The sequence below is a fragment of the Aethalodelphis obliquidens genome, unplaced genomic scaffold (genome assembly GCF_003676395.1).
Source record: "Aethalodelphis obliquidens isolate GAN/ISIS:26980383/991018 unplaced genomic scaffold, ASM367639v1 scaffold20, whole genome shotgun sequence".
Taxonomy (NCBI): domain Eukaryota; kingdom Metazoa; phylum Chordata; class Mammalia; order Artiodactyla; family Delphinidae; genus Aethalodelphis; species Aethalodelphis obliquidens.
In genome coordinates, this window is record NW_020837964.1 from 13,215,415 (window position 1) to 13,240,775 (window position 25,361).

The 25,361-nt window shown below is 49.7% G+C and overlaps 1 protein-coding gene across 5 annotated transcripts in view; it reads right to left on the reverse strand.

The window, feature by feature from the left end:
* The window catches only part of ST3GAL2 (ST3 beta-galactoside alpha-2,3-sialyltransferase 2), an 81,230-nt gene that overhangs the window by 27,870 nt on the left and 27,999 nt on the right, over positions 1-25,361 (reverse strand). For all 5 annotated transcript variants that reach the window (XR_003435424.1, XR_003435425.1, XR_003435426.1 and 2 more), the window contains exons 2-6: positions 8,397-9,789; positions 5,860-6,053; positions 2,307-2,486; positions 671-716; positions 261-380 (exon numbers count right to left, since the gene is read on the reverse strand). Coding sequence is in view for 2 of the 5 variants with exons in the window: in XM_027119334.1 (XP_026975135.1) it covers positions 261-380; positions 671-716; positions 2,307-2,486; positions 5,860-6,053; positions 8,397-8,735 (879 nt within the window). In the remaining 3 variants the exon portion in view is untranslated. The remainder of the gene's footprint in view (positions 1-260; positions 381-670; positions 717-2,306; positions 2,487-5,859; positions 6,054-8,396; positions 9,790-25,361) is intronic.

Sequence of the window (25,361 nt, forward strand, 5' to 3'; positions counted from 1 at the left end):
AATATCAATTATGGTAGTAGTATTCAATTTCCTTTTTAAATAAATTTAACGTTTCAATGAAATGATTTCAGATTTGGTAAAATCATGAAAGTAGTTAAGTCTGGGAAATGCAGATCTATACCTTACAACCTAGAAATTGGGGGACTGAAAGCCACTTTGTTTCTTCCTGCAAAAACACATTCCTCTTGAGGCACTGCTAAGCCCCAACAAGGGCAGACTCCCTCTCATCTATGGGTCCCGCTATTTTATCAACTACCCACCTCATCACACACATGCAGAGCAAAGAAGAGTACCAGCATCCCCGTGGAAGGGTACCGCCCGTGATGCTCTGTCCACCTGTCGTGGATGTACTTGAAGAAGGCTGGGTTGTAGATCTGGACCTGAGAGGAGAAGGTGTAATGAGCACGTGAGGGCTTCTGGGGGCCTGGAGGCTCAGGCCAGGCTCTGAGCAGCTTCTGCAAGTTCCTCCATGCTTGCCAGTGGACCTGTTCATCAGGGTTCTCTGGTTCCTGCAGCCTCTGTGTGGGGTCAGGCATACCAGCAGATGGGCACTCTGAAGGTTCTAGAAGGGTTTGGGGGGTATCTGAACCACAAGACCAGGCACAGCACAAGTCATGTCTGCACTGTTTCCTCTGGGGTGGGGATGAAGAAGGGGGAGGAGGAAACTTACCTTTTCTTTGTCCACTCGAAGGAAGGACTTCACTGGGGCATAGGTGCTGAAAGCAGAAAGAAAAATAACACTGAGGTGGCTCCATGGACCCAGGGATGCCTTTTCTCCCACTGAGGCCCAAGTGATGACAGCCTCACGACAGGCTCCCCTGCTTCCAGACTGCTGTCCCATAGCACATCACTGCAGTTCCTCGCTCAGAAACCTTCAGTGGCTCCCTATGTCCTTCAAGATGAAATAAGGATGTTTTAGACAAGCACTGGGGCCTTCCATAACCCAGCCCCAACTTTTCTTCCCACAAGGCTCTGCTGTGATCATCTCACACCCACCATGTTTGTGCTCTTACCTCTGCCCACAATAGCCCTCTTGCTACTCTCCTCATATTTGGCACAAATCCTTCCTTCCCTATTAGTCAGCCATGGTGCCTGTAACCTACACTCCCATTTCTGAGTATTCATGGGACTTAAACTCTACAGCACTTATTTTAGCCCTTATGGCTCCCAAACGTAAGATAAAGTCAGAAAACTGTAACTTATACTTCCGTGTTTAAAAAATACGTGGTGACAACAGGCAAAAGGTGGCAACAATCCAGTTGTCCATTGACAGATGAATGGATAAACAAATCTGGTATATCCATACACTAGAATACTATGCAGCCTTTAAAAGGGATGAAATCCTGACACAGGCTACAACGTGAATGAACCCTGAAAACATTATGCTACTGAAATAAGCCAGACGCAAAAGGACAAACACTATACGATTCCACTTGTATGAAGTACCTAGAATAGTCAAATCAGAAACAGAAAGAATAGTGGTTATCAGAGGCTGGCGGGAGGGGGGAATGAGGAGTTACTGTTTAGTGGGTACAGAGTTTTCATTTGAGATGATGAAAAAGTTCTGGAGATGGGCTGTGGTAAGGTTTGCGCAGCCATGTGAATATACTTAATGCTAATGAACTGTGTGGTTAAAATAGTATATTTTGTTACACGCATACATTTTTACACACACACACAAACCTTGGTGAGACAGAGAGTAGATTAGTGGTTGCCTAGGGCTGGGAGGGAGGAGGGGTGGAGGGAGTGGGGGAGATGGCCAAGGGGTACAGGAGTATCTTCAGGTTATCTTCATCTTTAGAACATGCATGTATTCTAAAATTACTTGTGGTGATGGTTACACAACTCTGTAGACATACTAAAAGCCCCTGAACTGTACATTTTCAATGTGTGAATTGTATGGTATGTGAATTATATCTCAATAAAGCTGTTAAAAAAAAACTACTTGGTGAATTGAATTTCCTGAGGTTCCCAGCTGTGATTGGGCAACTGCCTCCAAAGAAAGTTCTCAGAAGGCAGAGCTCCCACAGTAGGAGCTACCTCCTAGAAAGGAGACCTGGAAAAGTGTCCTTCTCCACCTTACTACCACCAGTGTGCTGGCTGCCACCATGCAGGGAGTGACCCAAAACAAGCTGTGGCCTCAGCTAACCACTGTTTTGGGCCCTCCCTACCACTGTTTCTCTCCTCACCTGCCCCTCTTGGCCAAAATATTCAATTAAAGGAATTCTAAGATCCGTTCCCTGGACAACTCCTCCCAAGGTGGGCCTGTCACTCATATCCCACTTCCAGCCAGCAGAGGAGCTCACAATCGGATCTGCCCTGTGGACAGGGCGCTGGCGATCCACAGTAGGTCCAGGGCTTTGAAGGGCACCAGCACGAAGCTGACGTTGGCGGGCAGGTTCTTGGCACTCTCGGGATACATGAAATGGTGGGTGGTTCGGCTGCCGACATCCTGCTCAAAGCCCACGGTTGGCGCCTGATTCATCCTGCAGGGACAAGAGGGTGGCGTGAGAAGACACCACTGTGGAAACTGGTACAAGAGTTTTAGAGGACAGTTTGTTGCTGGCCATCAAACATGTAAATAGGCGTGCACTTATCCAGCAATTCCATTCTTAAAATTTATCCTATAAAAATGGTTGCATAAGTGTGCAAAGGATATCCACTGCAGTATTATTTACAATAGTGAAAAGGAAAACCAATCAAACAATAGAGAACTGGTTAATACATTTTGGTACATTCATGTAACAGGATAGCATGTAGTCATCAGAATGAACAAAGTAGATTTACATGTGCTGGTAAGAAATACGTCCAAGAGCTATTGAGTGAAAAAAACCAAGTGGCGTGAGGAATCTCACTTCTTTCCTTTTAACACATATCTTTTGAATACCTGTGCAGTCAGAGGAAATTACAACACAGAAAAGGAAAACTGAAAATTAGACAGTGTGATTCCATTTTTTGTGAAAGAAAAAAAAAAAAGAAAGGATAGAAGGAGGGGGGAGAGAGAGAGAGAAGGGAAGGAAGAAAGGAAGCAATGAAGTAAGGAGGGAAGGGAGGAAGAATAAAAACTAACTTTTGTATAAGAATAGAAAAAAATCTGGAAGAGTATTAAAGTTTTAACAATGGTTACTCTTAGGGAATGGGATAATTCACTTTTTTAAAAAAAATATGTTTTATTTTTAGCTGCATTGGGTCTTTGTTGCTGCGTGCAGGCTTTCTCTAGTTGCGGTGAGTGGGGGCTACTCTTTGCTGCGGTGCGCTGGCTTCTCACTGCGGTGGCTTCTCTTGTTGTGGAGCACGGGCTCTAGGTGCGCGGGCTTCAGTAGTTGTGGCACGTGGGCTCAGTAGTTGTGGCTCGTGGGCTCTAGAGCACAGGCTCAGTAGTTGTGGCTCACGGGCTTAGTTGCTCCGTGGCATGTGGGATCTTCCCAGACTAGGGCTCGAACCCGTATCCCCTGCATGGGCAGGCGGATTCTTAACCACTGTGCCACCAGGGAAGTCCTGGATAATTCACTTTTTAGTGCGTACATTTCTGGGTTTTTTTTCCCCAATAACAAGCACATATTACTTTTTTTTTTTTTTTTTTTTTTTAAAAGAAAAGACAGCCTTTCACAGCTTACAGCTCACCTGGCTGTTCTGTCCTCTTCCCTAGAAGACATGGAACCAAGACAAGAAGCTGAAGCACCCCTTCGGCCCCTGGGCAGATGGCTTAATTCTGCCCATCCCAGCCACCCTGTCCCTGCACTTTAAGTTCTTGTCTCCCTTTCCACTCCAAGGCCAAGAGGGATGCCCGCGTTCTGACAGAGCCCACCCTCAGCTGTCCCGGGTTGACGTGCAATGTGGGGCTGTCTCTCCTCTGCTGTCTTAGAAGAACCTGGAACCCCAGAGCAATCTCCCCCCGTCCATCCCCCAGGCCGTGACACACAACTTCTAACTCCTTTCAAGTGGTGCAAAACACAGGATCAAAGCTCCCTTTTTTTGGTGAGCATCTTAAAAACAAGTGATCCAGCTTTAAACAAAAACCTGTTGGCCTTTTCTGTTGTGACGCATTGTGAGAACATTCCTATCTTGTGTGGATCACAATTCAGAATCATACCATCTAGGCGTGTGACTGTAACCTGGGCCTCCACTGGGGACACAGGGATCTGGGAGAGAGGAAGCAAAGTCTCCTCCACATGCTCTCCCAGCTTTTTTATGCCCGTTCGAACGTTCCCTGTCCATAGAGCGGCCAGCACCCCCTAGCTGGGCCCTGTGTCACAGGGGTTCCCCTACTGGCTCCCTCCTGCCCATCTCCCATTGATGGCATGATGTGGTGACAGTGTGTCCAGGATGCCTGCCCCTCCCCCCTCCCCCCTCCCCCCCACTGGTCGCTGTGCTGTACCTCATGCCTCTCTGGTTCCCTTCCCTTGAGGGACTGGAGGGTACTTTGGGCTGGGAAACCAGGAGTGGCCTGATTTGGAACTAGAGAGTGAGTCTGTGTTCTCAGCCACTTCAGTTCCATTCTGCTTCAAGCAGAAGCCTAGAATCTTTCCTACAGCACCAACTGTGCTCTGGCCCCCGAACAGGGATTAAGATCCTGCCTCTCTTCTCCCAAATCCATTTCTTTAGAATTGCCAGTCTGCCTACCATCTGGGTACCCCTCTGATGTCTTGGTCTTTAGGGTTCAGAAATACTGTCTCCTAGAGGGGATGAGAAGTATTTTTCCCATTCATTAATAACAGTTTGCTGGGACTGCTACAGCTCCACACACAGTATTGGTCCTATTGTCACCAAAGCCACAGTCTGGATCTGCCTCTGCCATGACAGCCCTGGGGTCTGTGAGGAACAGAGCAGGAACAGAGCAGTTGGAGAGGAAGCCTTAATGGGGACGGTGTTTCTCAGCTGGTGGCTGTGGATGCCTGGATTTGGCCTAGCATCCCCCTCTCCCCCCACCCCCCAACCATTCTCAACATGAGAAAGGTTCTGCAAGGAATGTTAAAAGCCTCAGAGACATATTGCTGCCTTGGTGTTGCTATGGAGACAGCAACAGTTTCTAAGACAAAGCCCTTCCTCCTGCCTCCTGGGAAACCTGGTCTTTCTGCAGTGCTCATCCTAAGAGATGCTTAGTGAAAACAGGGCATTTTCAGTATTTTTACTCTTAGAGCTCTTCCTCCACCAAGGAGTGGGATGGAAGGATCCCCACTGTGGCATTTCCTGCCGCAAGTCTAGGGAGATAAGTCTGAAAACACGGAAGTTCAGAAGCAGAATGAGCAGCCCATGTCTGGGTCACAAATCTACCTCTAGTCCCTGCTCACGCTCGGGCTCCCTGCTCCTGTCTTCGTCTGGAATGAGTGCCCTCCCAGCCCTTCTCTGTTCCTCAACGCTGGGCACAGAGGTCTGTAGAATGAATGAGCCCCTGCACAATCGAAATGCTATGAGGTAAGGGTTAAGGGATGGGAGCCCAAAGCAGGCACCGACAGCTCCTTTTTCTGCCCAGGACGCCCCTCCTCTGCGAGTCTGCCAGAGGCATCACCTGTGGCTATTAAGCAAGACACTATTTTGGGGCCCACACTCCTGGCCCAACTGCTAAAAGGGACCAGGCAGGTGAAAGGGCCTCTGGGGGCAGTTTTCACAAGACATCAGCCAGGAACCTAGTTTCAGCTCTTCGCAGAGGCATTCAGAGTTGGAATGGGCCTCAAGCAAAGTTCAGAATGACAGTTCTGCCTCCTCATCCACCCCGACAAACACAAGCGAGAGACTTGAGCCTCCGTCACAGCACCCCTGGCAGCTGGCCGCTCCTACGCGGCCGCACAAGGCCAAGGAGGCCAGGGCCCCCTCCTGGAGGCCGGTCCTGGGTCCTGCCTTGAGCTCCCTGGGACTTACCTCATGATAAAGTTGTGCCCGTCCACATCCGGCCCGTAGCCAGAGCCCCGCAGGTTGCCCGAGTTCCCCACCACAGCACAGCGCCGGCACCGGCGGGGGTCCCGGAAACGGTAGGGGTTCTCGCCTGGTACTATCTGGAACAGCTTCTCCAGCACCTCGTTGGTGTTGTGTGACTTGAACTGAGGCTGCAACATCTGGGGAGGGGAGGGGAGCGGAGGGGAGAAGAAAGCAGGAGGGGTGTGATGAGGAGGGAACTCCCGCCTGCTCCCTCCCTGCCCTCACCCTCCAGTGTCCAACCGGCGCAGGCCTCCTCCCCGGGCTGTCACGGGGCGGAAATCCTCCCTGAGCAGTAAGGACCTTGTTCAACAATAGCGAAGTTTCCCTACTGAGACCAGACCAGGGAGGGCCCTGCTTTCGGGAGTAGCTCTAAGGTACTGGTTGGGCTCGGGGGGTCAAGGTGCTATTCAACACCTTCTCCAGGGGTCTGCAGGCCTGTGCCACGAAGCAGAGAGGCCCCTGCTCTGCTGTCCTCTCGGGGCAGCTCTTAGTCTCATAGTCATTTTGAGGTGCAGTTAATGTGGAAAGCCCCGGGGAGCTTCAGGGGCTTATTCCCAAGCAGCCTGCAGGGGGCGCCCCTGGGACTCAGCCTGAAACTCCAGGCAAGATCCACAGGATATCCGGAGCCCTGAGCCCTGGGGAAAAGGCAAAGAGGCACAGATATTCTTTCAAAGTCAGAACAGCTGGAATGAAACCGGTCCCCTGCACCTCCCACCACCAGTGATGCAAGAGACCATGAAATGAGGCCAGGGCAGCACTTAAACGCCTATAGTGCCAGGCAGGTAACGTGCAGGAGTGAAGAGGCAGGTGGGGCCTACAGCCAACAGGAGCTCCCATCGAAAAGGGGTGGCTCCAACCAACTGTCGCCTTGTGGGATTGTCAGCCCAGAAGGACCAGATTTTCTGGTTTCTCAAGAGAAGCTGAAAAAACAGAGGTCCTAAATGATGGTAACTCATGCAAATAGTTTAAGAACACTGAGTGAGCTGGATTCGGCCCCTGGGCCATCATCTGTAAGGGCTTTAAAATGTTCTGTGGTCCTAGCGGCAACGCTGTGGGTTTGCGGCTAAGCAGGAGCTGCTCAGGGGACAGAATGCATGGAGGGGATGGGTGGGCCTGCTTCTCTGCCTCTTCTCTGAGCACAGGAAGGGCCCCTGAGCACAAGAACATGAACTCAGTGTGGAGAAGCAGCTTAGCCCTGAGACAAGAATTTCTAAGTTCACAGCGAAAGAGGGTGGCTGTGGGGAGCAGCAGAGAGGTGGCTTCCGGGGCTTAAACAGCCCTGAGTTCCACCCCCGTGAGCAGGGGGCCTGGCCTGCCTCTCGGTCCACCCCTGCCCAGAGGCCTGTTCTGGCTCTTCGTGGCCACCACTGAGACCTATGACCAAGGCAAGCTCAGGGCACTCTCTGAACCTCGATCTTCCCTGTAAAATGAAGGGTGTGACTATGAGCAACGGGCAGGACCCTTCAAGGGCTCCAGTCTGACATGTGAAGGGCATGTGTGGCTCCTGGTGACTCCTGCTCTGTAGACTCCCCATCCTTAGGGACTCTGAGAGTCCGGGCTGGGAAGCAGGATCTCTGAGCTGCTCTCATAAGCCTGATTGCAGGAGCTCATCCTCACAGCTGTCCTAACTGTGAGAAAAAGGGAGAGTCATCACCCTCCCCATGTGCCAGCTGGGGAAACCAGGGACCACGAGCTGCCTCCCAAGTCCCCCAGCAGGAAATGCCTGCAGTCTGCAGGCCCCCCTGGGTCAAGTACTGACGCTGCTCCACCTCTGACATGTGTGGCAACCAGATGGCCCTGGCAAAGCCTAGGGAGTGACGCTCCAGAGATGACAGGGACAAGGCGAAGGGAGCTAAAGCGGCAGCAAGGTGACAGGATCCGGAAGAATGGGGAGGCTTGGGTACACCTGTCCCCCCATCCCCTCCCCTTCACCTCCCTTAGCCCCCAGAGGAGTTGCTAATGCTTTCCTATCCCAACCCAGAAGAAAGGCTTTTCCAGCAACTGGAAGGAACCAAGTGAGTGGCATGGTGTTTCAAATTATTTTGAGCAAACATTTACAAATTAGGATACTGCCTGCATAGCAACAATCACTGGAGCTGAGCCGCTGCCTCCTTTATAAAGGGCAGGCCTTCTTCCTGTTGCCATGCTCACTTCTCGCCATCTTCTCCCTGGGGAACCTGCTTCTCCTGTCTATTTCACCTCCCTGGCCCAGCAAGGCATCTCTGGTCTATGTTTGGCCTCTACAGGCACTAGAAAATATTAGTTCTCTTTCCTTCCAGGCCAAAGCTCGCTCCCCCTTCACAATTTGTGATCCTAGGAGCTGGCTCTGGTCCAGTGAACCTCACACTTTGTCAAGGCTCTGGGGGCCAGAAGACAGCCCCAATCCAAGAGGGGGCTCTAAGGGTGACTCCCAAATGGCAGGACAGACCACCGGAGAGGCGGCAGCAAAGGGGAGGCAGGAAGGGCCACAGCTTTCTCACCATCCACCACCTCTGGACCTCTGGGGGCAGGTCCATGTTCTCTCGGGTCCAGACCGGGGAAATGTTGCTGTTGAAGTGGCTATCAAACCACTCAGAGGCGCCGGCGTCGCCCATGCAGCGGCGACAGGCACAGCTCTTGCCGGCGGGCCCCTCCTTGCTGAGGCGCTGAAGGCCAGTGTAGCCAGGCACCAGCTTCACCCGGTGGGTCCCGTCCAGGGCGCCCGAGTCCAGGTAGGGCAGGGTGGCCATGCTGTGGTGGGAGTAGGTGAACAGCAGTGACATGATGAACACCAGCAGGAAGGCCACGGAGAGGAACCACACCCGCAGGGAGCACTTCATGGTTCGGCGCCCCAGGGAGCTGGGGCCTCAGCCCGGCAGTCAGGCAGGTGTCACCGTGGCCACTCCTTTCCCAGCCCGCTGATGGGCCAGCCACAGCGTAGCCTGCTTGTTCTGGCACCACGCGCAAAGGGCATATGGGCAAGTGCCAGGGAGGGGACAGGGGCAGAGGTCCCACACTAAGCCCTCCCTCAGCGTCAGGAGAAAGCACGTCGGCAGCAGTGGCTCCCCTGTCCCTGAGCCGCCTGGCCCTGCTTATGGCTTCATTGGGTCTCTCCGTCACTAGCTGGGCCACAGAGGCTCTGCTTCTCCCAGAGCCCTGGCAAGGGGGAGGTCAGTCCATCCCAGCCCTCTAGTCCCTTGGGGTTGCTGGCTGCCAGCTGTGGGGGTCCCCCTCTTTGGCAGCTTGAAACGATCCAGTCTGGAGCATTCGGGGTCCTTGTGGCTCATGAGCAGATGCCGAGGCGGCCCCTCGTCCCCTGCAGCAGGGAAGCCCTTGAACCCCAATCATAGCAGAGAGCACGTGGGCTTCAGGCAGCCTGAATTTCATTTAAGAGTCTTCCCTCTCTCAGTTGGCCCTCAGGGCCCAACCCCTCTGCCAGGGGAGGAGAGGGAACCAAGCCCCAATCCAGAGAGAAGAAACCCAGGAAGCTCCGTGGGTTCCAGAAAACTCTTCAGAGACCAAGATCCTCCTGGCGTTAGGTTCTGCCCTTCTACTTCCCATCCGAGGCGCCAGCCCCTTCCCCCGACGGTCGCAGCCCCAACTGCAGTTGTGTAGGGGTGGTCAAACTCCAGCTCCTGCTCTGAGGTCCTCTGGGGCCTGAGAACAGCCGCTTCTCAGCAGGGTGTTGCTTCGAACGCCATCAGGGTCAGCCAAGCGAGTGTGAGCCGAGCTCCAGGCCAGGGCCCAGGCCTCCGTCTTGGTGCTGCTGGCCCAGGCTTGGAGGCTGCTCTGCCCATCTCCGCTCCCTTGAGGCCTCTGTCCTGCCTTGAGCTAGCAGTAATCCCCTGGCAGGTTCCCCTCACTCGTCAGGCACCAGGCTGCCGCAGCATGACTCTGAAATTGCAGAAAGGAAAAATAATGTGCAGACAGATCGCACATGCACACGTGCTCTCCCCCAGCCCTGCCCCCAAGTCCCAGAGGGGACAGAGCTGGCAGTAGAGGAGATGCCCACTTAACTGAAGGGTGGACAAGAGAAAGGGCTCTTCCCTCTAACTGCAGATAGCATCACTCTGCTCTCCTTAACTCGGGCCTCTAAAGACCAGATTAGCCCGCCACCCTCACTCATTAGTCAGAAGGTAAACAAGGACAGAAAGTGATTTCCCTAGAGCCACAGGGCAAGTCGCTGGAAAAGCCAGGTTTAGGAAGTTCCTATTCCAGTGACATGAGGTTAATTTCAGCAAACTTAAGAGAAAATGGCCCAGAGAAAAGATCGTAGGGGACTGCAGATATGAGCCCCTGCCCGGGCGTTCTCTACCCCTGAGAAGAGGTAGAGAAGCCCCCCACAAAGTGAGGGGGGCGGTTGACCTGAGCCCTGGGATTTGCCCTCTCCCCTCTGTAGTGTGGGCTACAGATGAAGCATTCCTGGGTTAGCTGGGTGATTCGCTAACAATCCTTCCAGCTCTAGTGTCAGGGAGAGAACCTGACCGTGTCAGGACGCTCAGCACCACCACCACTCAGCCCTCTGGACAGTTGCCTTCCTCTGCAGGTTACCAAATAAATGCCATGGACTACTGACAGCCTGAGACCCTGTGCTGCCGTGGGCAAGAGCAGGGAGAAGAGGCAGCAGGGTGCTTTGGAGATCCACCCTAAGGAAAGGAGCCTGAATCCATGCCATGTGCTAGGGAGCCGGGGTGAGAGTCAGGGACAAAGCTCAGAGTGGAGCCCCTGGGCCCTGGCTCCATGTCATGGGGAGCACTTAATCCTAGAGGCCTGCGTGTCCCCACCAGCTCCTCTCCAAGTCCAGCCAGCCCTGGCGCTGACCCGGCCCCTGGGCCTCACAGCTGCGCTCGGAAAGCTCCAGCTCCAGCCAGCTCCTCCAGCAACTCTGGCTGCTGCCACCAGCTGCACAGTAGGCATCTCAGGCTCTATGTTCAAGAACCTCTGCCGCCCCCTCCATTTATGGCAGCTCCAATTTCTGGGGCCAAGCCAAACCACAAAGCCATCAGGGAACAGAACTAACACGTTCCAATAAGGAGACATTATTCTGGGTGGGGAAACAATGCTCACAGACGTGAAGGAACTTGCCTAGTCACAACCTCCTGAGTGTAGCTGAGATTTGAGTCCAGGTCTATCCAGTTCCAAAGCCTGTGACTGGCCAGGGCGTAGAAAGAAGCCCATGGGTTCCTTCAACTACCCAGAGGCTCCAGGGTAAGAGGCAAAGAGACACAGAAGCCGGCTTCCCAGGGTCAAGAGTGAAGCTTCGTCCACAGGCCTCACCGGGGCTCCCAGCTCTAACCCACAGACCCAGTGGCACTGGTCCGGCGTGCTCCTTCCAAAGGTTCTACTGCACCCTTTGGCATGCCGGACTCCATGCACAGCCTTTGGTGGCGCTGTCTGTAAATAGAAGCCAGGTCACTGTCTCTTCTAGGCCTCCCTTTGCTCATATCCATGACCAACATCTAAGGAAAAGAACTCCGTTTTGCAGGGTCTTGCTCCCAGCATCCTGTGACCTGAGAAGAGCCAGCCATGAGGCAAGCGGCCCAGGAGGTGGTGACTTTCCAGGCTGAGCAAGGGATGCTGCGAGGGGCCTGGCTGGGGAGACCTGGTTCCTGGTGCGTGGCCCACTGTGGCCCCCGAAGGCGGACTTGGGCAGAAACCAGCACAGGAGGCTCTGAAGGAAACATCTCTCACGTTGGGGAAGACTGTAACTCCTTGCAGTCTCAACAAAGGGGGCATCTGACGTAACCGGCTGCCTTGTCAGGGGAGGAAAAGCCCCAGTTTCGTCACTGTGTTTGGGAAGAGCAGAGAGGGTCTTCCCAAACAAGGGTCACCGGCAAAAGCCTTTGCTCTGGAAATCCCAAGGCTGGGCTGCTTCTGGGAACGTGTGCTGAGGGCAACTGAGGGCATAGGGCAGAACGCAGCAAGAACGGTCAGAGGCCCCAGACATGCACCCCGAATCCCAGAAGTCACCTGGTTAAGAGCTTTTATGCACGTCATTTGCTCTGGGGTACTCCCCGTGCCCTCCAGTTGCCAATGCCTAATTCTCATTTCTCCCTTTCACAGCTGCTCTGATCTTTCACTTTAAGCCCATGCAAACCCCGATGTAAAAGAGTTGGGGGAAGGGCACACATTTGGGCATCAGCTTCCACCTCTGGTGCCCACAGAGGGAAGCAGGCCAGTCTTCCAGGGCCACCTGGCTGGTGCTGGCTTATTTATTCATTCGACAGATACTTAATGGGCCGGCGCAGGGCTGGGGGCGCTAGTGTGGGACAGTAAACACGCGTCCTGTCCTAATGGAGCTTCTGGTCTAGCGGCAAATACAAAGGCAAGGCACAGGGGATTACAAAGTGCCATGACAGGGAAGTTACAGGGTGCTGTGAGAGGGAACAGAGTACACAAGGAAGAAACAGCCTGACCTGTGAAAAACATGGCAAGAGGGGCTTCCCTGGTGGCGCAGTGGTTAAGAATCCGCCTGCCCATGCAGGGGACACGGGTTCGAGCCCTGGTCCGGGAAGATCACACATGCCGCGGAGCAACTAAGCCCGTGCGCTGCAACTACTGAGCCTGTGTTCTAGAGCCCGCGAGCCACAACTACTGAAGCCTGCGCGCTTAGAGCCCATGCTCCGCAACAAGAGAAGCCACTGCAATGAGAAGCCTGCGCGCCGCAACGAAGAGTAGCTCCCGCTCGCTGCAACTAGAGAAAGCCCACACGCAGCAACGAAGACCCAACGCAGCCAAAATAAATAAATTAATTTAAAAAAAAACAAAACAAAGCATGGCAGGAAGGCCAGCAAAACTGGGGAGGGTGTCAGAGAGGTAGGCACGAGGGGCCCGGACACAGAGGCCTTTGAAGGGATTAGGATTTATTATTAATCTGATGGGAGGGTTTTGGGGAGGGATGTGTCATGACCTGATTTATATTTTAAAATGGACCCTTGGAGCAAATTTTTTAAAACTAACAGTACTAAGAGTTTAGAGAGGATGCAGAGTATCAAGAACACTCACTCACCATTGGTGAGAAAATAAATTGGTACAATGCTTGGGAGGCTAATTTGGCATTACTTAAAAAATATGGACATAAGTATATCCCAGCAGTATTTCTTTTTAAAGAAAAATTAAAAAACATCTTTCTCACAGAAGAAGATGGAACACTGGGGACACAATGAGAGATTAGAAAGTTCCCCCATTTGTCCTGAGCTAATTTACTTTGTGAAGTCCCATGTGAGAAGACATCCTCAGAAAATGTAGTCCTCCTAGTTTGGGTGGGAATGAATGGTTTCTCAGCCAAAGGTTGAATATTTAGAATCAATGAATTATAAAGCTGGTGAGTTCAGCCTGCTTGTCCTATTAAGCAGATTTAAAGCTTAAGTTGAACCCTGACAACTAGTTCAATACACTGTTTCATTTTCCCCAAAAATCGTGCTGCTACTTGGGACAATCTGTTTTTCTCATTGAGGTTTAATTCACATATAATAGGATGCAGAAGTCTTTCAACGTAGAGCGTGATGCATGTTTACCCATGTGTGTAAGCACCCAGTATAAAATACAGAGCATTTCCACCACCACCCCACAACCCCGGAAGTTCCCTTGTGCTCCTTCCCGGTCATCGTTCACTGCTATACTACTTTGCTGAGTCCGGTCACCAGAGATTAGGTTTACTTGTTCTTGAACTTCATATAAACACTCCTGCCTGGCTGGCTTCTTTTGCTCAGCACAATGTTTTGGAGATTCGTCCATGTTGTGTGTATCAGTAGTTTATTCTTTTCCACGTTTGGACAGTTGAGTTGTTTTTAGTTTTTGGTTGTTATGAGTAAAACTGCCCTGACCTTTCTGTACAACTCACCTTGTGGACACATACTCTCATTTCTCTGGGGTAAATACCTGGGAGTGGAATTACAGGACCATAGGGTACATACACCAGTATGTTTAACTTTACCAGAAATTATCAAATAGTTGACCAAAGTGGCTGTAGCATTTTATGTTTCCACCAGTAACATAGGAGAGTGCCATTTGTTCCATGTCCTGGATATCTGCTATCTTTTTAATTTTAGGCATCCTGGTGGGTATGTAGTAAACTCTAGTATTTCTACAAGCAGATACACGTGAACACGTGTACCAAGAGACATATGAGAATGCTCAAGGCAGCACTGCGTAATAGCTGAAAACTGCAAACTCAAATGTCCATCAGAATAGGATGGATAAATTGTGGTCCATTCATGTAATACAGTAAAAATGAATGAACTCCAGTTTCAGACATAAACAGGAATGAATATGACCAAAAAACTATTATGTTGAACAAAAAGGATAAGTCAGGGATGAATACTTACAGTATGAGTTCATGAAAAGTTCAAAAGTATGCAAAGCTAAGCAAGAAATTGTTTTAAGGCCTCTATATACATAGATGATAAAACAACAGATAAAATCAGGGAAACACTGTAAAATCCAGGAAATTCCCCTGGACGGGAAGAAGGTAGATGAGACAAGAAGAAGGGTCTATAGGAGCTTCAGAAGTACTGGGGAATGTATTACTCCTTAATCCAGATAGTAGAAACAGAGTATTTAAAATTTTTATTCTTTAAGGATTTTTTTTTTTTTTTTTTTGCGGTACGCGGGCCTGTCACTGTTGTGGCCTCTCCCATTGCGGAGCACAGGCTCCAGACGCGCAGGCTCAGTGGCCACGGCTCATGGGCCCAGCCACTCCGGGGCATGTGGGATCTTCCCAGACCGGGGCACGAACCCGTGTCCCCTGCATCGGCAGGTGGACTCTCAACCACTGCGCCACCAGGGAAGCCCAGTCTTTAAGGAATTTATATGATATATACTATTCTGAATGTGTGATGCATTTCATTATAAATTCTAATTTTTTTTTTTTTTAGGTTAAAACATTTTTTGCTAAGGGACTACTCTGGCTGCTGTGTAACACTAGCAGGGAACCACAGAGAAGCTACTTCAATATCCTAGGCAGTGGAGGTGGTGAGAAGCAGCTGCATGTATTCTGAAGGGTTTAACTGATGGGTGAGATGGAGGGTGGTGGGTAGGAGAGGAAGACTGAACCCGGGGCACAGGGCCTTGTGGCCCGAGCAACCTGGTGTGTGTGTGTAGGGTGCCATTCTTTCATACAGAAAAGTCAGGAAAGAAATGGGTTTGGGTAAGAAAAAAAAAAACAAGAGTTCTGTTTACAACAGGTTAAATTTGAGATGCCCTTTAAATGTCCAGGTGGAAATGGCAATAGGCAGCAGGACACAGATGTCTGAAGCTCATGGATGAGGTCAGAGCTGGAGGGATACATCCGAGAGTCATCAGAGCACAGTTCATTCTTAAAACTACAGGACCAGAAGAAATTATTGACGGAAGGCCTGGCATAGATAAGAGAAGGCTGTCAGCAGTAACCTTCACAATGGCTAATCCAGAGGTTTGGAGGGGGTGAACACCTGACTGGATGAGAAGTGGCCAACAGGCAGGTGAAAAGGTGCTCAGCACCATGAGTTATCAGGGAAATACATATCAAAACCACAATCAGACACTACATCCCGCTCACTAGGATGGCTATAATCAAAAAGACAGATAATAACAACTATTAGTGAAGATATGGAGAAACTGTAACTCTCATACATTGCTGGTGAGAATGTGACATGGTGCAACTACTTTGGAAAACAGTCTGGCAGTTAAAAGGTTAAACAAAGAGTTACCGTATGACTCAGCAATTCTAATCCTAGGTCTACCCAAGAGAAAGGAAAATATATATCCACATAAAAACATGTACACAAACGATTATAGGAGCATTATTCATATCAGCTCCAAAGTGGAAAGAACTCAAAGTTCCATCAACTGATGAATAAACAAAATGTCAAATATCCATACAATGGAATCTTATTCAGCCATAAAAAGGAAGCACTGATACGTGCTACATGGATGAACCTTGAAAACATGGTGCTAAGTGAAAGAAGCCAGACACAAAAGACTACATATGATGTGATTCCATTTATATGAAATATCCAGAATAGGCAAATCCATAAAGTAGGTTAGTGATTGCCTAGGGCTGGGGGTTGGAGGAGATGGGGAGCAACTGAGAATGGGTATGGCGTTTCCTTCTGGGATGATGAAATGTTCTAAAATTGTTTGTGGTCAAATTGCATAACCATGTGACTAGACTAAAACCAACTCACTTGTACACTTGAAATGGCTGAACCGTATGGTATGTGAGTTATATCTCAATAAAAGTGTTACTAAATAAAGGGAATGAGATAAAATAGAATGGGAGATATTACAGAATGTTTGTATACTGGTGGGGATGGTTCAGTAGAGGGAGAAGTTAACGCTGCAGGTAAAAGGATAATTAAGAAGCACAGTCTTTGGGACTTCCCTGGTGGCACAGTGGTTAAGAATCCACCTGCCAATGCAGGGGACACGGGTTCGAGCCCTGGTCCGGGAGGATCCCACATGCCATGGAGCAGCTAAGCCCGTGTGCCACGGCTACTGAGCCTGCACTCTAGAGCCTGCGAGCCACAACTACTGAGCCCATGTGCCGCAACTACTGAAGCCCACGAGCCTAGAGCCCGTGCTCTGCAACAAGAGAAGCCACCACAATGAGAAGCCTGTGCATCGCAAGGAACAGCAGCCCCCGCTCGCCGCAACTATAGAAAGCCACAACTAGAGAAAGCACAGCAACAAAGACCCAACGCAGCCAAAATAAATAAATAGATAAATAAAAAAGAAACAGCAGCAGAGTTCCTGAGCAGCAAGAACGGGGCAGAGGGTGGGGGGAGCCAGTGCCCGCATGGAAAGGGTTGACCTGCCTAGCAGGAGGTGAAGCAGAGAATGGGCACAGGCACAGGGAGGGATGCATCTTTATTGCTGGGGTTGGAGATTTACAGAGATCAGATGTGAAACAGTCCTCTAAGAGAGGAGAGTAACGAGGTAAATTTAGTGGGAGGCAAGGCAATACTAGTGTCTTCTGAGAGGTTTGTGGTTACAAATTTAGCAAATTCGGTGAGACCACTTAACAATAAATACCCCCTGAATGGCTGGCCGAGCTCAAAATGCTGAGGCTGAACAGAGGAACTGGAGAGCAGAATCCAGAAGGTCAGGGGCAGCCTTGGAGAACGGATGGTCTTCCCTAGAGCCTTCTACCAATCAGGGGATGCATGCTTGAACAACTATGCTAATACAAGGAAACAAGGGAAACCGAAGGAGGCCCTGGCTAGCCTGCAGGTGGAAGAAAGGAAAGGCAGGCATATGGGATTGAGCAGCAAAGCTTGCCCCAAAGGAGAATGGATGGAACTGGGTTTTGGAGGCTAGCATGGTTTTAGAACCAGTCTCTGGTCAGTTCCCAGGAGACAACCCATCAAATTAACCTAATGAAGCACAGGATATAGTACAGCCTCAGACCAGCGCAGCTGAACACAATCTTCTTGGCAGGCAGAGAAAAGAAACGTCAAAATAAAGAGCAGAGGATGGGGGGAGGGAGACTGCTTGAATCTGGAGGGGGTGGAGAGAAAGAAAAAAATCCCAGCCCAAGACGCTGATAAAGCACCCTCTTTCCTCCCACTGACACAAAGCCTAAGGATGTGTCCCAGAGCCTCAATGTTAAAGGCATCAAACCACAGATTGTACCCACATTGCACGGTGTTTTATGAGTTTCTAAGCATTTGCAGGCATAGCCTCTCATTTGGTATTCACAAAAGTCCCAAGACAGCTGAAACAGGTCAGCCAGGCAATAAGTGACAGAGCTTTAATATCATTCCAGGTCTGATGGCTCCAAGGCCAGTGCTCCTTCCAAAAGCTCCCACTGCCTTCCAGAGAGGCTTTTCCCACTAACTGGGGCACAACCATCAAAGGGTTCCCTGTGTCCCAGAACCTTGCCAACCTAGTAACCCAGCAAACTCCCTGCTTGCTGGTGTGGCAACAGCCGACACCAGCAGAAGATGCCCTGGGGTGTCAGTCATTATCCGGAAGAAGAGACCTGACAGCCCCTCCCTCACACTCAACTGAAGCCCAGAGAGGCACATCCTTGATGTGTCTGAGAACTGGCTGCTTCACCTCTGTATGCTTCGCTGACTGAAGTCAGCACATTGCAACATGCTGGCACCACCCTCCGGCACACACCCCTCAGTTATCCTAGTGAATCAGGCCTCCTCGCTCCCCAGTTACAACCCCTCTGGCAGTGTCTTCCTGCAGGACACCTCACTTTGCCTTGATGTTGAGTCTGAGATCTCAGCTCCAGAACTTCTGACGCTGTCCTGAGTTGGCAGCCAGGAAACCAGAAAGCAAGAGCTAACATTTCTTCCAGCCTATGATCATCACTCTGGCTAACTTTCAAATAAGTCCCAGCGAAATAAACCATCAGTCTTCATCGCAAGCGGATCGATGTTGCACCCTAAGAAACAGGCTCTAAGGGGAGGAATGCTGGGCTCTAAGGCACGGGGAGAGGGTGGGGCAGGGGGACAGCTGGGATGTGGGGTCCCAGCTCTGCACCACACCTGCCCCTTACAGGAGTCCCAGTGTGATTTGTTGGTGTTGGGTGCGGGGGAGGCGTCCAGGAATTTGTTATACATATCTACAGTAGGCAGGGAGCGATCCAGAAAAACAATACCGACCGTCTCAGTAGCAAGGCAAAGCCAGACAGAAACTGTTGAGGAGAGGCAGGGAGATGGGGCGAGGAATAAATAGAAAGTTATTTAAAGAACAGAACCGGGCTTCCCTGGTGGCACGGTGGTTGGGAGTCCGCCTGCCGATGCGGGGGACACGGGTTCGTGCCCCGGTCTGGGAGGGTCCCGCATGCCGCAGAGCCTGCGCGTCCGGAGCCTGTGCTCCGCAGCGGGACAGGCCACGGCTGTGAGAGGCCCGCGTACTGCAAAAAAAGAAAAAAAAAAGAAAAAAAGAACAGAACCACCTGTATGATGAAGGCCAGGGCGGTTCCTGTTAAGCCCCTGTGTCCACTGACCAGTCTCTCCAGGCTCCAGACCACTTCTTATTTGCATTTTATCCAATCTGGTAGTTTTTTTTCTCTTTAACACATGAGTATAACCCTTTACCCTTAGGTATTTGGACTCATGTTACTACCTTTGTTTTCTCTTCACTAGTTTTCCTTTAGTTCTTTTTTCTTTTCCTGACTTGTTGGACTGACACACTACCCCTACTCCCACCACTTTTTTTCCTCCTGGCTTGGAAATTATATTCCTCTTCTTTTAGTGGTTATCTTAAATTGTTAGCATATATACATTGTCCTAATGAGGTCTACCGTTTTCAGCAGTACTATTCTGTTTAACAAGGCAGAAACTTGATGGGATTTAACAATGAAATTCCCTTCCTTACTTTACCTTATTCTTCCTTGATAATGTGGTGAACAATTTTAGTTTTCCTTTTGTAAAATTAAAAAACAAACTAGACACTGGATTTCTGTTTGTGTGTTTTGCTATCTGTGGCAGACACTGTTGTTGGTTGCCTACCAGCAGCCACTCCCCCTTCTTTCCTGCCAACACAATCCTGATTTTGCTCAGGTAGCAAAGAACCCAGTCCCAGGAGATGAGGCAAGCCTGGTCAAAGCCAACCACAGTAAGCCTGTTCCCTTTTACCAGGAATTGGTGTAAGAACGAACCAGCTCGGGCCAATGAGACATAAGGAGATGTCTGCTGGGGGCTTCTTGGACAGATTCTCCTTCCCAAAAAAGAGGCACATTAGAAAGCTTCCTTTCTCTTAGCATCTCCCTGCCTTCCTGCTTGGGAAGCTATAGGGTGATGATATGTTACCTAGAGCAGCAGCAGCCACCTCACAACCATGAGAAGAAAGATCTTATACCCTTAAGATGGCACAGCAGAACAATGGAACGATCCAGGGTTCTTCATGTCAGTATTAGACCACTGCCCCAACCCTGGCACTCCCTACCTCCACACTTCTCATTATAAGCTAATTAAATCTTTTCTAGAGTTTAAGTCACTTTGAGTGACTTAAGCATCCAGATATACTGTCTATAGTTAAATTTACCAACATACTATTTCAATTTCTGCACTCAATGCTGGTGCTAGCAACCTCCTCCTTCCCCCGAGATTTCTTCTTACTGAAGTATACCTTTAGTAGTTCTTTTAGCCAGGATCTATAGATAAAACTGTCTTAGCATATCCAAAAATATCTTTATTTCACCTCATTCTTGAATGATAATTGGATATAGAATTCTAGTTTCCCTAAGATAGTCCTCTATCATATCTGGCATCCAATGTTGATGAAATATTGTCTGTCAGTCTCGTTGTTGTTTCTCTGAATTCTGTTATTTCTCTGGTAGTTTTAAATATTTTCCCTTTATTCTTTTCTTTTCTTTTCTTTTGGCTGCGCCACGCGGCATATAGGATCTTAGTTCCCTGACCAGGGATCAAACCCGTGCCCCCTGCAGTGGAAGCACAGAGTCCTAACCACTGGACCACCAGGGAATTCCCATATTTTCCCTTTATTCTTATCTGCAGTTTCCCTATATCTAGGTATTTATTTTGTTTGGTATTCGTGCTGTTTCTTCAGTTCTGGAATTCTCAGCCATTATCACTTCAAATATTTTTTTGCCATTTCCTTGACTCATATCTGGAATTCCTACTAGACTTGTGCTAAAGCCTGTCACGTGTCCTCCATGTCTGTGCTGCATTCTAGATTAATTCCTCAGCATTAGCTTCCAATTCATGAGTTCTATATGTCCAGGCTACAGCTATCCATTGTTTCAAATTCTAATTACACTATTTTTTGCTGCTAGAATTTTTAATTTAAAATTTTCATATTCACATATTCTTGTTTCTTTTACAACTTCCCTTTCTTTTCTTTAATGAATCTCCTGTTTCCCTAATCTCTTTGAGGATCCTTAACCTATTTCTATTAAAGATATTTTCTGATTACTCTGTTATTTTCATTTCTTCTGGGGTAACTTTTTCTTTGCTTTTGTTCTTTCTTCATATTAGTTTTCCTCACATGTTTCTGAATATATAAGCTCATCCCTCCCTTATCTGGGGGTTTTCACCTTTGCCTCCCCAGGTCCTTTGGGTCTCCTGGTCTAGAATCATATCTTGTAGTACCAGCTCAGCTTAGGTCCAGGCTCTAATGTTCTGTCCCCATAGGTAAGCATCTTCATGATAAGCCATAGCCCCAGGGAATGGGTGACAGCAACTGTTTTCCCAGCCCCTGGGTTCGAGCAGTGGACCAGCTCTAATTCCATGCTTTGTGTTGAGCACTCCATAGCTCTGTTACCCCAGATTTCTAGCCACTTCTGCCTGCATCCAGTCTCAGAGACCTGCAGGCCTGCAGCTTCTGCCCTGCTCTCCCCTGTGTGTTCTTGCTCTATTTCTCATCACAGGGATGTTTATCATTTTGTGTGGGGAGGGAGGGGGAATACATGACTATCTTTTCAGCATTTTTTCTTTTATTTATTTATTTATTTATTTAGACGTTGGGGCAAGCGGGGGCCACTCTTCATCGCAGTGCGCGGGCCTCTCACTGTCACGGCCTCTCTTGTTGCGGAGCACAGGCTCCAGACGCGCAGGCTCAGTAGTTGTGGCTCATGGGCCTAGTTGCTCCGAGGCATGTGGGATCTTCTCGGACCAGGGCTCGAACCCGTGTCCCTTGCATTAGCAGGCAGATTCTCAACCACTGCGCCACCAGGGAAGCCCCATTTTGTCTTTTTATGTATTACTGCCATGTGTTTAGAGTATAAATTTACAGTGCCATCTTGACTGGATGAGTTGGATTAAACTATTTGTACCAAGGAACTGGGAATCCCTGCCAATACCAGTCTCCTGAGAAGGTATATCAAACCATCTCTAACGAGATTCACAGAACTCCAGCCAATACACTGGGCGAAGTCGACTGAGACAGCCTGGGGTAAGCTGATCAAAAGTTCCAATTAAAACTGCTCTCCCATCCCCACCCCATCTTCATTCCAGTCCACCATGGGATGGAGGCAGGGGCGGGCAGACACGCAAATAGGATCTTTCAGATGTGGTCTGACCAGGCCTTCACTGAGGAAGGCCAGCCCTGCCTTCAGCCCCTCTTCCACACCACTTGAGCATTTCCCAGTGTTGCACCTGGCTGGGGAAACATGCATACTGGCCACATGGACCCTCTTGATAAAAGGTCCATCCGACTCTCTTCAAGTCCCCAGCCCACCTGCAGCAGGCCCAGCCTTTAGTTTCAATTACATCAGAACAGCAGTGAACTCAGGAGCCACATTCGAGTCCAGGCTATCACCAGGCAGCTAGCCACTTTTTCTTTCCAGGCCAAGGTTCTTGGACCATCAGAGGAAGGCTATCCCACCTCCAGCCTCTTCCTCTCTGATTATCTCCTGCTTGTTCCTGCTGACCACCACTTTGACTTCCAAGCCATCACAATCAGCTTTCTTGGCTCAGACCCTTCCTTGCTTGTTTCTTTCAGCTGCTAATGGATTCTGAAGGTTCGGCCCTCAGTCCTTTTTCTCCTTTGCCTCTCTACGGTGCCCCATCCCCCTCCAAATCAAGAGCCTGCCCTTCTACCCTAGATTCTAGATTATATTCTCCATTGCCTCTTTAGCCATGTGGCATTTCGGACTTAACAAACTCATCACCTTCCTGCGTTCAAAAGCTTATGAGATGGAGATGCAGCTCTCTCAGTCATGGGGCCAAGGTCAGGCTCCTTCACACAGCATCGAGAGATCCCCAAACCAGGCCACCCTCCGAAGCCTCATCTCTCACCGTGTCCTACCCTCCAGGGGTTATGAGCTAATTTGGACCACAGGCCAAATCTGGCCCATATTTATTAATATCCTACACGAAACCTAAAAAGACACAGACAGGGCTTCCCTGGTGGCACAGTGGTTGAGAGTCTGCCTGCCAATGCAGGGGACACGGGTTCGTGCCTTGGCCCAGGAAGATCCCACATGCCGCGAAGCGGCTGGGCTCGTGAGCCATGGCCACTGAGCCTGCGCGTCCGGAGGCTGGGCTCCGCAGCGGGAGAGGCCACAACAGTGAAAGTCCCACGTACCGCAAAAAAAAAAAAAAAAAAAAAAGACACAGACATGTTTGTCTCCTTCACTTAAGCTCTAAGTGTACAGACACCATGTTATTTAATTCACTATCTAGCATTGGCCTTCATATAGCAGGCATCAAAAAATATTTGTCCATGGGGGGGAGGGATAATTTAGGAAGTTGGGATTAACATATACACACTACTATATATAAAACAGATAATCAACAAGGACCTACTGTATAGCACAGGGAACTCTACTCAATACTACGTGATAATATGGGAAAAGAATCTGAAAAAGAATAGATACATGTATATGTATAACTGAATCACTTTGCTCTATACCTGAAACTAACACAGCACTGTAAATCAACTACACTCCAATATAAAATAAAAATTTTAAAAAATTTTGTCCAACTGAATATCACCTCTCTACATAACCCCAGGGTTATAAGAAGCAGAAGAGGGGAGTTCCCTGGTGGTCCACTGGTTAGGATTTGGAGCTTTCACTGCCGTGGCCCAGGCTCAATCCCTGGTTGGGGAACTGAGATCCCTCAAGCCGCACGGCATGGCCAAAATAAAAAATACATATAAATTTTAAAAAGTAAACAATAATAAAAAATAAGCAGAAGAAATAAATGGTAATGAGAAAATGTTTTGAAGCCACTTTCAGAAATCACTGTATAAATATGCAGATGGAAGTGGTCATTATAATCAGCCCCCACTCTTTCAGCTTTGACATTCTAGAAGTGAAAGCTTTCTCTAACTTCTCGTGGACCACCAAGAAACACGAGGCCTCAGGTACAAACCAGCTTTCACAAATCAGAGGCAATGAGAAGAGTGAGTGTGCAAAAGCTAGAGAAGCTGCCGGGACAGTGGGAACAGTTGAAGTGGACTGCTCTTAAGCTTCTGTCAGCAGAGACACACCAGGGCTGCCAGGGACAGTACTCTCTCTGGTGGCTCCCCTAAGCACCGCAGGCTGCTGGCTAAGTCCTCCTTAGCTAGGACTTGTCAGATCTCACAACCATCCACCGCAGCTCAAAGTCCCTTTCCAGTCAAGCCTCCCGAAATGAAGGAGGCACCTAGAAACACTTGGCTTCACATTTTGGCTTTGCCGCTTGTCAGCTATCAACCATTTAGCCCCTCTGATCCATGCCCCGATCTGTAAAATGGGAGTACCATCTACTTTGGAGGGTTTCTGGAAGGACAAGAGCCAGAAAGCTCCCAGCCTCAGTGCCTGTGCTCCTGGGGTGGGCAGGTGGAGGGCCACGGTTTGGTTAGTCCCAGACCCAGCCTGGCCAGCTTTCTGGGCTGCAGGCCCGTGACCCCAAATAGGCAACACCGGTTCCTCAGCACCCTCAGCCCCACTCCAGGCCCGGATTCCCCAGGCCAGCACCGCCAGGGTCTTGCTCCAGAGCTTCCTTCCCTGCCTAACCACAGGCACTGCCTGCCCACCCCATCGACCCCCCACTGTGGCAGCTTCCAGGGAGGTGGAGTGGGCAGCGTAGACCTGAAGGCTCAGAGCCAGCTCTGCCCCAATGACCCCCACCCCCAGGCTGCACAGCGAGCCATGCTGTGTCCATCCTCTGGCAGAGCTTGTGGGTCACAGAGCCTGTCTCACCTGTTCCCTGGCTTCGTCACACTACACAGAACAGAGGCCTGCCCTGAGCTGGTTCTAAACAGCTCACTGAGGTCCATCCCACACTCGGCCACCTCCATGACTCTCTAGACACAAGTTGGCAGCAAGATTCTGGAAGAGACACACAGCATCTCACACGCGTTTCATTCTACAGATGACGCACCCGGGAGAACTTTTCAACCGAGATTTTTAAAAGCCTTAGTCTTTGGTGTCTTTTTTCAAGTTTTCAAACTGTAAGTATTGGGCTTTGTATTTTGATGAAAACTCAAAATAGTGGCATTTGGGGCCTGTGACCAGTAATCAGACCAAACCTGTAACCGACCATGGATCTGAATAAACCTGTTCTTGGTCCTGAAAAAAAAAAAAGATTCTAGAAGAGACAGTTTATAAGGGGGTTCCTCTACAGGGCTGAAAGCCTCTGACATTAATAGAAGCAGGAGATGGACCTCCCTGGCAGTCCAGGGCTTAAGATTCCCAGCTCAAGCCCCCCCCCCCAAAAAAAAAAAAAAGAGAGAGAGAGAGGCAGGAGACAGGCGAAAGACCCTGAAGGTAGGAGACCGGGAAAGAAATCTAAGCTTCTTTGAGGACTTCTGGAGGAAACAGGGAGCAGGATGAATTAAATGGTGGCCTAGGGCAAGTCAGAGAGGAGTCTGGAGAAGCTGAGGTCTAGACCTTATTGCCCAACTCTCCCTTCCAAGGCAATTAAACTTGACTAGCCCACCCACACTCAGGGTCAGGAGACCATGGTGCTTACAGTCTGCTCTGATTTCCTCTAAAGATAAGGTTCAAGGCGTGGGAGGCTTGGCTATTCTTCATGGTTTAAGATTCAGATCTCAGTCACAACAGAGATGTAATGAAG